The 14,216-nt window shown below is 41.6% G+C and overlaps 1 protein-coding gene across 6 annotated transcripts in view; it reads left to right on the top strand.

Moving 5' to 3' along the window:
* Positions 1 to 14,216, top strand: part of AFAP1 (actin filament associated protein 1) — a 91,622-nt gene that overhangs the window by 44,340 nt on the left and 33,066 nt on the right. For all 6 annotated transcript variants that reach the window (XM_053243180.1, XM_053243178.1, XM_053243179.1 and 3 more), the window contains exons 5-7: positions 895 to 1,106; positions 1,882 to 2,061; positions 12,337 to 12,429. In XM_053243180.1, the coding sequence (XP_053099155.1) occupies positions 895 to 1,106; positions 1,882 to 2,061; positions 12,337 to 12,429 (485 nt within the window). The remainder of the gene's footprint in view (positions 1 to 894; positions 1,107 to 1,881; positions 2,062 to 12,336; positions 12,430 to 14,216) is intronic.

The raw sequence follows: 14,216 nt of genomic DNA, 5'->3' as shown, positions 1-14,216 counted from the left end.
AATTGTTAATCGATTTTAATTGTAAACTGCCCGGAGACGTGGGTTTTGGGCGGCATAGTAATATAAGAAAGAAAGAAAGAAAGAAAGAAAATTATCAATTAAGATTATAGTGAAAGGAAAGTAGGCAATTTAGTTCTTACCAGAACTTCTTGTTGTCTACTGAAGAGAAAAATGAGTGTTCAGTTACTTTGATACCTTTGATGCCTAATTCTAAGCTCATGTACAGGGTGGTTGAAATCAGTGAGACAAAGACTGCAGCCCTCTGCACACTTAGGGATATGTCCCATTGAATTCAGTGGGATTTATTCCAGGTACACATGTGTAGGATCAGGATGCATGATCTGATTAAATGCTTGCCGCCTTCTGGGCATGTACAGTTGTTTTTTTATGTTAAAGGAGGTTTTGGCATTTACTGCTCAACTGCTCTTAACTAGTTTTCCATGCACATAGTGGGAAGGTACAGTCTTGAGGAGAGGACTAGATTGCAATCCCCATAACATTTGAGTTAACTTCCAAATAGATTTAGGATTGGGCTGAAGTTGCTTTGTAGTTTGGCTTATGGTTATTGATTGCTTTGTCATTATTTGTGAGTAATAGCTAATTTTCTAGTGAGAAAAATGGGATATAAAATATAGTACTACTATTAATATACTTGGGATTATATTATTATTTAGTATTATTAATAGTAATATCAGATCATAAATTTCATGTTTCGCTAAATACTCCACAGAGCTAAATCTGTTGATCAGTTAATCTATTATTTAGGTCTCTCCCCCCACCCCCGCTCCAATAGACTTTAGATCAGTTGGACAGATTATTTTGTTCCAAATATTGTTTTGTGGACCAATTTATTTTAATGGAACCTTTGTCTTGTCTTGTTTTGTCTTGTCTAAGATTATGATTCTGATGCAATGAGCAGTTCTTATGAGTCTTATGATGAAGAGGATGAGGATGGGAAAGGGAAAAAAATGAGACATCAGTGGCCTTCTGAGGAAGCATCAATGGACCTTGTTAAGGATGCTAAAATCTGTGCCTTCCTTTTAAGAAAGAAGCGATTTGGACAGTGGACTAAACTGCTGTGTGTGATTAAAGAAAACAAACTACTGGTAATTAATGTTTCCTGCTTCTTTGTGATTTTGCCAAATATAATATCCCAGAAACAGCCTATGAGGAGCCACCTTTCTGAGTGTCTTGGCTGAGTTGCTCTACCAGGTTGACCTGTTTGCTTCTAGTCATGGATTGGCTGGGGATAGTTATGAATGGTTCCTCAATACATTATGAGGCTTGTTGCTTTTAAGCCTCAGTATGCCAAATTATCACCATAAGGTGGTGTTACTGCTGGGGCATGGGCAGCAAAGAGGAGGGGGTATTTGTCTCAGATGAATAGGACTAGAGCTCAAAAGGACCTGCAGCAGTAGAATTTGCAGGAGGCCTAGGGACTTTAGAGAAGGTGGACACACTGGGGTCAGAAAGCTGGGTAGTGAAGGCAGTTGGAAGGTCCCTGAGGCAGCTCTCAGAAACTTTTCCTGCAAGCAGAAAGTTCTTCTGCAGTGAGGGGAGAAGCAAAAATAGCTCTTCCCTCCCCCTCCCTACCGGCTCAGCTGCTCAGAAACCTTTGCTGCAGGGGCACTGAAGGTTCCCTGTGAACATGCGGCCCATGGGCCTATGTCTCTTGTTTTGTTTGTTGTTGTAGCTCTGAGGAAGGCTGCCATCTTGGTTTTTGGGGTGGTGGTAGTGATGGTTTTTGAACCATAACACTGTCTCCAAATTGATATCCATCATCTTTGATCACGCAGATCAGTTTTGCATTTTTAATTGGAACTGCTGACTTCTGCTCATGGTGAAGCTTTGTCCTCCTCATATTCTTAATTTTGTCTTTAGTGCTATAAAAGTTCCAAGGACCAGCAGCCTCAGATGGAACTGTTGTTGAATGGCTGCAGCATAACATATATTCCCAAAGACAGTAAAAAGAAGAAGCATGAGCTCAAAATCTCACACCAAGGGCAAGATGCTCTAGTTCTTGCTGTACAGAGCAAGGAGCAGGCAGATCAATGGTTGAAGGTATGTACTACAGTTCTAACCAGTTCATTTCTCAACATTGTTCCAGTGATCTTCCTATCATCACCATGTGATGACATACATTATGATAGTGGTGATGGAGATGATAAGGATATACAAATGTGAAATCTTTATATTCCAGAGTAAATTTGATGACTTATATGATGTGTTGTTACCATTCCATCACTATAGAGACATAGTGGGAAAACTTCAGCCAACTAGCATGTTTAAGCCATAAGCAGTGGTATGGCTCATGACTGTTGCTGTTGTCCCTTGAGGATTCATTTAGCAGGTAATATGGCTAGTCCTCCCTCTTCTTTTCTGACCGCTCCTGTCTTCTTATCTAATTTTCTTTCCAGGCTTCTCTTTTGCGTTGTTTTGTCTTCTACTTGATATATTTTGAAAAAGAAAATTGTGAAGTAAAAGATATAGTTATGCAAATTTCAGATCAAATGATCTGCAGTAATTGAATTACAAGGACAGTGTCTGCAGTCCAGCTAAAGGTAGCTGACTTTAGTCCTACTGAAATAAATGGGCTTTTAGTTATTCCATTGGTTTAAATGGAAACTAGTCACAAGTGAATGTAGCTCTATTGAGGCAACATGATGCAGAATGTTATAGTGTTATCTGTGGGTGAAAGCAATAACTTTCAGAAAAACAATAGTGAAAAGTACTAAATCTGTTTTTAAATTCAGTGATTTTCATTGTAATGTCTCCTTCATAATGTACGTATCCTCCTGCAGTATTCTTATTCAGATTTTTAAATCCAATTGAAATGCAGTAGACAAGCAGGAGGTTGATTTGGACTGGGAGCCTCTCTTGGCATCAGACACTAAAAGAGGGAAAAGAACAATTTTACTAGTCTGATCAAGCCCCTTTTACAGCTTTGTTGGCAGTTATATGTAATTGGTAAAGCTTCATTTTTCAGTTACTTACTTTTTGAGATGTTGCAGCCTAATCTGTTTTCAGAGTTGGTCCACTGAAGTTTATTGAGGCAGCTCATGAATTATTTCCCATTTGTTTGTGGGTCCCCATTTATTTGCAAACTAACATATTGATTCATACCAGTTTGCACAATGAGGCAGCTGTATTGCAAGGACAAAAGGGCTATTCATATATTGCCTGTTCCATTGGTGGAGAGAAGATAGCCAGCTATACCGGAAGTGTGTCATGTATGCAAGCTTTTCTCCTTCCATCAACACAACTCCATGCCTTCATTGTGAGAGGTTTTTCAGGACCGGAAACTTCCCCAAATGAGCTCTCTTCCTGAAATATTTCAGGAAGTGCTGCAGTTTTGTAAACAAGGTGCTTGCTGCTGGCAAGTTACAGTGTGAATGTAGTCTTATGATGCAGTCTTTCCCTCTTATGATGGTCCAGGTTGTACTGTTTGTCTCTTCTAAAGCTATGTTGTGTTGCTAGCAGGAGGTTTCCCATTAACTGTCCATACACCTGGTTGGTGCAGCCCTTTGTTCTTTGTCTCAGGTCTGTCATGTCTTGTGTCATCTTGTCCTGTCTGGAACCTTCCTTTGATGAGATCTCCTATGTGTCCATCCTCCTTTGCAAGTTGGAGCCCTCTTTTTGAATAAGTGTTTTTTGGAGCTCTCCTGGTAGCGGTAAGCTTCAGAGACCCCTTGAGCTCTCCTGGAGTCTTCCTACTGTGTCTAGTTCTTGTCTGTTTTGTCTTGAAGCCTGAGCTCTAGTCCTGATCCTGAGTTCCTCACCCTGCTTGCATGCTTGTCCCATTCCAGTTCTAACCATTCCTGTTTTTCCCAAGTTCCTGTTGTGAGCATGAGTCTTTGACCCATTGGCTTGTACTGAGTTCCTGACTAATCTCCTGCCTTGATCTGGAAAGATCTCCTGCACCTTTCATGACTTTTGATTTTACTCATGTTTTAAAGTCTGCATCATTGGGCAAGCCCTAGACCAGAAGAGGTACTGGACTGGAGGGAAACCTCTTTCATAACATTAGTTAGAATTCTTGACACAGTATTCTGTCCTCTGGGCTTCTGCACTGACTTGATAGATTATAACTATTCTTCCTCTGGGCTGCTAGAAAAATACAGATTGATCAGGTAGGTTTGTCTGTCCTCAGATTCTCCCTGCCTTAATCAGGAACACTAGTAGGGTAAGCAACTCTTCTTGGGATTTAGACATTATGAATTATTAAGGGAATTATTTTATTTCCTTCTCTCTTTTAAAATTCTGCTCCCTATTTCCCTCTATGTACACACTGTCTTTCCCCTTCATCTCTGAGGAGCACTTCACATGTCAAGGATTCTCACATGTGGGTAGAGATACCCTGAATTGTCTCATTTCAGCATCTGAGCATAACTTTCCCTCTGGATTTATTTTGCCAAGGACCTCACAGACATTTGGCTAAACATTCTCTGCATGATTTCTTGTGATATTTTTTTTAAAAGAAATCCATGCATGCTCTCAGCTGGGATTTTCTGTCAGCCCTTATTGGCTGACGAGTTTGGGTCTACATATTTATCAGTGTTTGCCTAATTTGAGGCCAGGAGCATTTAAATTGACTTGGTGATACAGAAGGTATCCAGATGATTAAGGAAAACAATCATTTGAGTAAAATATGAGGAAGAGTGTAAAAACTGTGTGGCATGTGCACACAGATATGCCTGTTTTTTCAGATTATGCTTTAGTTAATTTTGTTTGAGCTCATTATCTTATCCACTGGATAATGTGCATCCAAATGTTTTATTTAGTTGGATAATTGGATAATGTGAAAAAAAATCCTATCTCTCGATCATATACCTGTTTAACCTTTTTCTTTTGGCACTTCAGTTCCTTGCAGATTTGTATGCACCATTTTCACTGTCTTCAAAGTAGATAGCAAATGCAGAAGTATTATAAGATAATTTATTTAAACAACCATAATTCCATGCATTTTGATGGGGAAATGGGCTATTTTGTTATGTGGCAACATTATAGAGAAAAGGCGTATACAAAGTTAGTATTCACAAACATAGCAAATATAAGACCTTCAGTTTATTTAATGTCTCAGCTGAAGTTTTATTTAATTTCCAGAAAAATAAGAAAAGGGTGAAGAAGATTACTGACTTCATAATGTAACTACAATACTTCAGTGTTACCAGTCTCAATGCTATCTGATTACAAAAATGGTTTTGGGATAGATGTTTTATTCCAATATGGAGTGCAGCTCTTACAACAGCAGCTGTGGCAAATGCAGTTGCAGGCTATACTGTTGTCTTGCCTGAGGTGCCACTTCTGTTGCTATATGTATTGAGAGACACTAAGGTTGTGCACACGACCATTGCAGCCCGGAGGGGAGAGGGTGCGGTAGGGAAGGCAAGATTGATCTTACCTTCCTCCCAGACGATCTGGCTCCTAGTTGCGCCGTGCGCACTCACACAATCCACACTGCTTTGAGCAGCATGTATCTCCAGAGGTTGGAAAAATAAGTTCTGGTGTCCAGGAATCCCAAAATGCATGGCCTGAGCAGAGGTGCATTAAGGGATGACCCCTCAAGCCAGGTACTCTAGGCACCCAGCTTTGTGACTGTGCAGCCTGAGCATTCATGTGACCCTGGACCTGGAGTTGAGGGTGCTCTTGCACCTTCTAACCCTAGTTAAGAGCTGAGGTAACAAGTTGGGCCTGTGCGGGCAGAAGCACCGGGATTGGGAGCTATCCCAGGGCTCCACATGAGCAGTTCAACCCAGGCTGGGCTGCCCTAGTCTGGGTCAGGCTGTTCATGTGAAAAGCCTCACTGGCTTGCCTTGATATCCATCATGCTCAGTGATAGTTGGCTGCAGGCTCTGAAAAGTTTCCTCTGGGTTTTGCAATGATTCTAGTCCTGTATTTAGAAAGAACCACGCTGTATCTGGATATAGGCCACACACCATGCAATATAGGTCACACACTACAGTGTTGGTTCTATTCTTTTATAAAGTACCACCTGCTTTCCCCCTTGACCAAATGTCTTTGTGAAATACTAGAGCACAGATAACCTAAAAGACAGAGGTCACTTGGAGATCATTAAGGACAGACTGGACCTTGCACCAGCCCTGAACTGAACTGATGTAAATCTGTTTGAAATAGTGATGGCTTATGCACACTTCTGGATAGGTAGACAGAATAAAGATTATATATATTTTTAGACAGAGAGATAGAAGTACTCTTCTTCAAAGCAACTGTGGAGAGCTGGACTTGTGGTAGCAAACATGACTTGTCCCCTTTGCTAAGCAGAGTCTGCCCTGGTTGCCTATGAATGGGAGACTTGATGTGTGAGCACTGTAAGATATTCCCCTCAGGGGATGGAGCCACTCTGGGAAGAGCATCTAGGTTCCAAGTTCCCTCCCTGGCATCTCCAAGATAGGGCTGAGAGAAATTCCTCCCTGCAGCCTTGGAGAAGCTGCTGCCAGTCTGGGTAGGCAATACTGAGCTAAATAGACCAATGGTCCGACTCATTATATGGCAGCTTCCTATGTACCTATTCTTGAGTTCTCTTGACACCAACTTAGACAAGCCTTGTGTACATTATAGCTCCAAATATTTCAGTTGGTGGGAGTTTACCATTGACTGGAAGCCTGTACCTTTATTGTTCCTTAGGCTTGTTCACACAGTTTGCATCTGGATAGGAGGAGTGCCCAGCCAGGCTAGGAGAGCCAGGCATTCTCCTGATTTACAGTCATGTAAACCCAAACAGCAGGGTAGAAGAAGGGAGAAGTGGTTGTGTGGGAGGCTGGGTAGGATGGTTTTTTGTCCACCCACTGTAAAATGCTTGGGAGAGAGTCTGGGTCCGGCATGCCCACCTTAGCCAGTTCCTGCCTCCCAAGCAATCACTCTCCCTTCTTCCTACCTTGTGGTTTGGGTCTGCATGACCACCAATCGGAAGTGCACCTCGCTCTCCTACCCTCCTCCTACCCTGCTTAGGATCATGAGAACCAGTCTCTCTTTTTCTCCCTCTAGGGACAGTAATGCACCTGGTACTTTACAGAGTGACATACACAAAAAATGCAGAGCCATGCCCCTAGGAAACGCTTATGATCTGAAGTTTCACAGTGGGGAGACATGGGGGAGGGAAGGGGCAAGGGTTATATGAGATGAATATTCAGACATGTAAATGTAAGTCAAAGGCTTTACAAAGGAGCTGCTTCTTATTTTTTTTTAAATGTTCTACATATGCACCCCCCCATACACACACCAAAGGTTGCATATTTCTCCATCCCTCCTGTTTTATTTTCATGTGCAACTTTGTGAGTTGGGCCAGTCACACTCACTCTCTCTGCCTAACCTAAGTTCAACCAGTGCCAGAGCAGGGTGCTGAAATTGGGCCTTCCTGGTCCTTGTACCCCCGTACAGTTTGTATTTCTGTGGATGTGAATAAGTCCATACGCACACTCACATATTTTCATTCTGCTTTTCAGACAAGAATTCTCACCCAACTTTGCATTAATTAAGCAATTATAATGTAATACAATGCAACAACAAAAATTGAGACTATAGTGCTGTTTATGAGAGAGTGCTGCATAGAAAGGACACAGATCTTACCCTCAGCCTTGCAAATGACGGAGATAGGGGGGAACCCAAGACAGGCAAGAGAAGGACAGAAAGAAAGAGAAAAGGTAGAGAAGGGAGGTCAGAAGAAGACAACAAACACTTGTATCCAGCCGAGGCCGGACTGATATTCCCTTGCTGGGAGCTACCCAGTGGCTCCAGTGATCTTGATCAGTGATAGGGGCTGGCATGTCCTTCTTCTCCCTACTGCAGTCGCATAGCAACTGTGGATTAGTTGTTTTTGAAAGAATCAAGTGTTATACAGCTTCTGCATCTCTGACTGATGGCTGAAGACAGACAGGCTTTTCCCTTTCCATGGTGCTCTTCCTCAGAGTAAAGGGGCACAACCTCACTGAAGCTAGAATGCTTTTCCCCATACTTCTGCAACTGTATAACAAAGTGATAATGCCTGAATAGTAACATTTATTTTACTTTTAGCTAAACATGCACAAGATTGAAGATAAGCTTTGCAAGAGGTTACAAGCACCTATATAATAAACACTGGTCTAGCACTGGCTCCAGTTTGTCTGCAAGCTGCAGAGCACTGGGCTAAAAGAGGAGTGGAAAGTGTGCATAGAGCCCAGGCTGTAAGTGGGCACAATATGTGAGATAGTAAAATAACAGCTTCCATGCCATGTTAGCACGGAGTCTTCACTTACAATGCCTCTGCTTTTTGGTGCATGAGTAAGAGCTTCAACTCTCCTTTTAAACCACAGGCATGTTGAACCTAGATTTTCCATGGCTTTGAAACTCTGAATCACCTCCTGTAGCAGTAACAATCTTCATCAAGTTTCTAAACATTACATAAGATTATAATGTGTACATATAGGAAGCAGTGGGAAAGTTTTTGGTTGACCTCTGGGCTAGCAATGTACTGGTAGCCCAAAGGGTTGCACCGCCCTCAGGGGCATATTTTCAGGAGGCACAGTGGGCTTCAGAGGGAAGAGGAAATCAGTGAATATAGCCATTTCTCTCTACCTCACTACTTGGTGGAAACAACAGAATTTAGGAGGATCCATTACACATCCTGGCAAGTGCTGGACAGGCAAGCTCCAAATGCTCATATGCATGCAACACTTCTGACTAGATCATGAGAGGAGGAGTGAGCCCTAGATCATGACCCATTGGGATGAGTTTCAAATATCCAGAGTTAGGGGCTTGAGCATATTTTCTCCAAGGTGATTGTAGCCAAGTATTCTCTCATCTGTTGGCCAGGCTCTTAGGTTCAAATAATCCCTGTCCTATTATTAAGCTCCCTGCTCCTTGTCCCCACCCTCCCCAATACCTCACTAGAACCTGTTCTTAGTCATTGCAAAACTCATGGACAGATCACGGACTAATCCAGAAATGCTCTTTGAGGCTTGCCTCAAAATCCATTTTTTCCTTCCACCCCTTCTTTTTTGGGGTGGGTGGGTTACTCTTCAGAGCATATATGTGAGTCTCAAGGATCTCTCCTAAAGGAAGGGAAAATCCAAAAGCCTCAGTCTAGTAATACATTCATTAGGAACCATCAGACAGATACAAAAACTTGAGCAGCTGGCTTTTGAGTTCTGGCTGGTAAGAAACAAAAGAAAGGAGGGGAGCTGAGCCTGGTGAAATGCTCCTGAAAGTCCTGTACTTAATATCAGTCTCAAGAGGGAGGAGTTCTGCAGACTCTTAATGATGAGCCTCTCTGGGTGCTCAGTATGTTGTGTCATTTTGGTTGATGCTAATAAAAGGTATAACTAGATGGTGGCTTGTAGATACCTTCTTCTGGACCAACATGACTACCTACATTTTTACGGACTGGGGACTCTGAAAGGCAGGAGTAATTTCCAGCAATTTAAACTCTTGTCCTTGCATTTGAATTGTTTACCTGGGGTTTCTAGCTGGCCCCATCTCCAGGGCTTGGGACAGGAAATAAATACTTGTTGAAACAAAAACAATACAATATCAGAAGGATATTTACTTCATACCACTTTATTTCAGCCACTAAAAACCAGCCCAAATAAAAGTGTCTTACAAGTCATATAGAAAATGTTCATGCTGGGACTTTTGGTGAGTCTCCAGGGTAAAAAAGGAAGACCTCCTTCTGTGGGACAGCAGCAGAGGATGTCACTGTTTGTGCCTTTGTCTACAGAGTTAACATGCAGACAAGAGAGTGCTCTAGCAAGAACTTAAGGATCATGATGCATCATGCAACCCAGAGGAGAAGCTGGCCCCAAAATTCTGCAGGGCCCATCACTTTAGGCCTTCATACAGTAGGTCAACACAACAATCTTGATTTGTGCAGAAGATGACATGGAGCCAGGATTATAAGGCTAATTGCCACTATAGCAGTCTGGAGGGCCAGCATATCTGCTACAGGGCCAAATGCCATAAGTGATGCTTTGTCAGGGGAGGGGTGTGGCAACTGTCTTGGATGGAAACCACATTCTTGATGACAGTGAGGAGCCTGGATCACCTCCTGCTGTAGTGATGAAATTGATCTTTTGAAAGAGTGCATGACTTCACAGATAAAGCTCCATGATCCCTGCCAAAATATTCCTTTTGTCCTCTCTTTGACTTCCATTATTATCCTGCCTGGCCAAAACTAATTACCGCTGTGGTATGAGCAGTTACTGAAAAAATGAACAATTCTGTCAGGGTCATCAAAAAGGCAAGAGGAGGACTACAGAAATGTATTTAGAATACAACAAGAGTTCTCAGTAAACTGAAGCAGAGCTATTTGGATTTTAAACAACATTTTAAATATAAATGTCATTCACACAACTGAAAACGGTGTCCTACCCATGTTTGGGAGTTGTGTGTGCTTCCACTTTTCAGTTGTGTGGGTGCAAACAATTAGGTAGAAGTGGGGAGAAGTGATTGTGTGGAATCAAGGTGATTTGATTCCACACAATCACTTCTCCCATCACCATTTTTGGTTGTTGTGACCTCACAGTGTTACATATTTGTAAGGGACTTTTTGCTTCCCTCAACATACTAAACATGTTTCCCCTTCTCCCCCTGCCCCAATGCCTGAAAACTAAAAAATGAAAAAAAGAGGACAACCTGAAAAAAATACTGGGTCTAGTTGGGATGAATGTGAAAAAGGCTGAAGGAGAACATTGTGAAGTATATAAGTTCTGCCGAAAAATCCATTGAATTCTGTTCCAGCATGGCAGGAGGGGAAAGCCATGCTGATTGTAATGGCAAAATAAGTAGGAAGATCGGGCTTGGTGGAGAGGGAGGAGACACTTGCTTCTATTGTGAGGATGGCAAGAGAGGGAGGTGGTGTGTACAGCATGTCTCCACTCTGACCCCTCTTCTGTTGCAATTAAAGTGATTTGTCTGTCTTTCCCCACTTTTGTTCTTCTTGAACTGATGTTGAATGTTTGCAGGACCTGTGCAAAGATCAGTAGAGGAGCAACAAAGCAAAACAGTTGATTTGCTGGTAGGCACCCCAGCCTGCCATTTCAAATGTCAGATTTGAAAGAGACAAAATTCTTCAGTGTCTGTCTAGATCAGGGCTGCTCAACTTCGGCCCTCCTGCAGATGTTGGCCTACAATTCCCATAATCCCAGGCTATTGGCCACTGTGGCTGGGGATTATGGGAGTTGTCATTCAAAAACAGCTGGGGGGCCTAAGTTGAGCAGGCCTGGTCTAGATGCTGTGAGGGACACAAAGGGAATGTGGTGCTGACTTGTGCTTCCATACTGCTGCCTTAATGTCTAAAGGGCACCTATGTCTACTCATGTTTAGGATTAAGCAAATGATGGGTTTCAGTTAGGTAGACTGGTACTTCCCTTTTTAGGCACCTCTCTTTTTAGGGCTTAAGTTGTTTCTAAGTTGTTCATTTCACAGAATAACTAACTCTTGGGGGTGGGGTACTTTTAAGAAGTTTTCTTCTCATCTCAGGTTCTTATTAACTCAGGTGAAAAAATTACTGCTACTGTTTGTGCTTCAGAATTGAATTCACTATTTGTGGAATTCAGAATTAAAAAGAAAAAGGCAAATAGAGGTGGGTGGCGGGGGCGGGGGGGGTCTGTTTTCAGCTTCTTTCATCCTCCACCTTTTTTCATCTGACAACATGGCTCATTACTAAGTGGTCCAAATAATTACAGATTGTCAACAATTAATCACAGCCAGAGAAAGGGATCCAGCCAGGTGATACGATGAGTTGCAAACAGAAGACCAAAGACTGGCAAATGCATAAATGCTAATAATTTTCTTTCTGTTAAGCATGGTTACTCAAACCAGAGTTTGCAAACATGGTTGGTGCTTAACACTCAGTGCAGATGTAGCACTCCATTACATCATGGCTAATGTTGAAAAGCACACACAAGTGTGGTGAGAATGTATTTGTGAAAGGGAAGGAATAAGAGAACCTGGAGATTCTCCTGATCTTCTAACCATAGTTAGGGTATCAGGAATATTAGGTTTGCATCGGTTAACAGACAAACACAGAGCCTGCAGCCCTGTTATACAAGCGGTTCTCTCTCCAGGATAAGAGGCAGTGAAAGAACTTGGGTTCAGCTATTCTAGAAGTTTGAAAAATTCCTCTTTTAACATTGTGGCTTCTCATGAAGATACTGACTGATACAGAATGGGAAGATAGCAGCTACCCATAATTTTAAGTCAAACACTTTACCAACTGAACTATTTTGGCTACTTAGTTACCCATCATCCTAATTTCCTACACATTCTCCTCTTCGACAATACAATTGTTTTCAGTTTCAAACAATATATACATGAGGCCTTTTTATTTGTTTTTCTTTGAAGGTAGTAAAGGACGTTTGCAGCAACTATACTGGAACTACAGATTCAGATGGACTTGCATCTAATTCTCCTGTACATAAGGTTGAACTCGAAAAGGTACTTGTACGATAACAGCCTATTGAAAAATGCTGTGCCTAGTTATTTCACAGTGAAGCCCATGTTACTTTTTTTTAGTATGTGGTTGAATTTTTTTAAAAGACCAAACTTGTTTCGGAAACTATTTTGGGGAACAAGATTTGAGATTTTAAGTGCAAGTGCTGCCAAACTTCTTTGTTTTTGTTTTGGGTGTCTGAAGTTGCCTTCAAAATTCTGGTTCATTCTCCTTGTTTCCTCTAGACTTGATTGTTGAAATGCTCTCTTTGTTGGTATTCCTTTATTTCATCTAAAACAACTAGTATATGTTGCTCTTTGCTCAGTTAGTCCCCTGTTATTTAGCAGGGGGAGAGCAACTGGCCCTATCCATCCCCAGCACAGCATCCCTCCAGTGGCTGTTGCTGGAGTCTATCTTATGTTTCTTTTTTAGATTGTGATCCCTTTGAGGACAGGGAGCCTATCTATCTACAGGTGAAACTCGGAAAATTAGACTATCGTGCAAAAGTCCATTAATTTCAGTAATGCAAATTAAAAGGTGAAACTGATATATGAGACAGACGCATTACATGCAAAGCGAGATAAGTCAAGCCTTAATTTGTTATAATTGTGATGATCATGGCGTACAGCTCATGAAAACCCCAAATCCACAATCCCAGAAAATTAGAATATTACATGGAACCAAGAAGACAAGGATTGTAGAATAGAACAATATCGGACCTCTGAAAAGTATACAGTGTACTGTGCTTGATTGGCCAGCAAACCCGCCTGACCTGACCCCATAGAGAATCTATGGGGCATTGCCAAGAGAAGGATGAGAGACATGAGACCAAACAATGCAGAAGAGCTGAAGGCCGCTAATGAAGCATCCTGGTCTTCCATAACACCTCATCAGTGCCACAGGCTGATAGCATCCATGCCACGCCACATTGAGGCAGTAATTGCTGCAAAAGGGGCCCAAACCAAGTACTGAATACATATGCATGCTTATACTTTTCAGAGGTCCGATATTGTTCTATTCTACAATCCTTGTCTTCTTGGTTCCATGTAATATTCTAATTTTCTGAGATTGTGGATTTGGGGTTTTCATGAGCTGTACGCCATGATCATCACAATGATAACAAATTAAGGCTTGACTTATCTCGCTTTGCATGTAATGCGTCTGTCTCATATATCAGTTTCACCTTTTAATTTGCATTACTGAAATTAATGGACTTTTGCACGATATTCTAATTTTCCGAGTTTCACCTGTATCTAACCATCCATCCATCCATCCATCCATACTGCTTTGGGAACTTTTTGTTGAAAAGCAATATATAAATATTCATCGTACTCATATATATCCTTTACTCTGCAGCTTGCCTCATTTTAATTATCATAAAAGTTACAATTTTCTTACTGACTTACTTTCTCTTGCTACATTCATTTTAAAATCTTACCTTTAGAATGCTTGTACTTTAAAATGCTTGTTTTGATTTTTATTCTTTAATTTCCTTACTTCTCTTAGAGCTGTATGTTCTTCTAATGCAAACCTTTTAGTTAGAACCTGGATCATAACTGTTTTCTCATGCCTCTGCCCATTTTCTTTAATGGCACCGAGAGGTGTAGCAAGATTGGAGTGGGCCCTTAGACAAGAAATGAAGATGGGCCCCTGCCTCCTTTGTCTTCTCCTCCTCTGCCACTATGTCTTTGGTGCAAAAGAACTATAAGAACATGATGCAAAAAACAATCCCTTTCTCTTGCTCCTGTGCAAATATCACATATCAGACACTCCCCCCCCACACACACACTTA

The sequence above is a fragment of the Hemicordylus capensis genome, chromosome 4 (assembly GCF_027244095.1).
Source record: "Hemicordylus capensis ecotype Gifberg chromosome 4, rHemCap1.1.pri, whole genome shotgun sequence".
Lineage (NCBI taxonomy): Eukaryota > Metazoa > Chordata > Lepidosauria > Squamata > Cordylidae > Hemicordylus > Hemicordylus capensis.
This window is presented reverse-complemented; position numbering and strand designations above follow the sequence as displayed.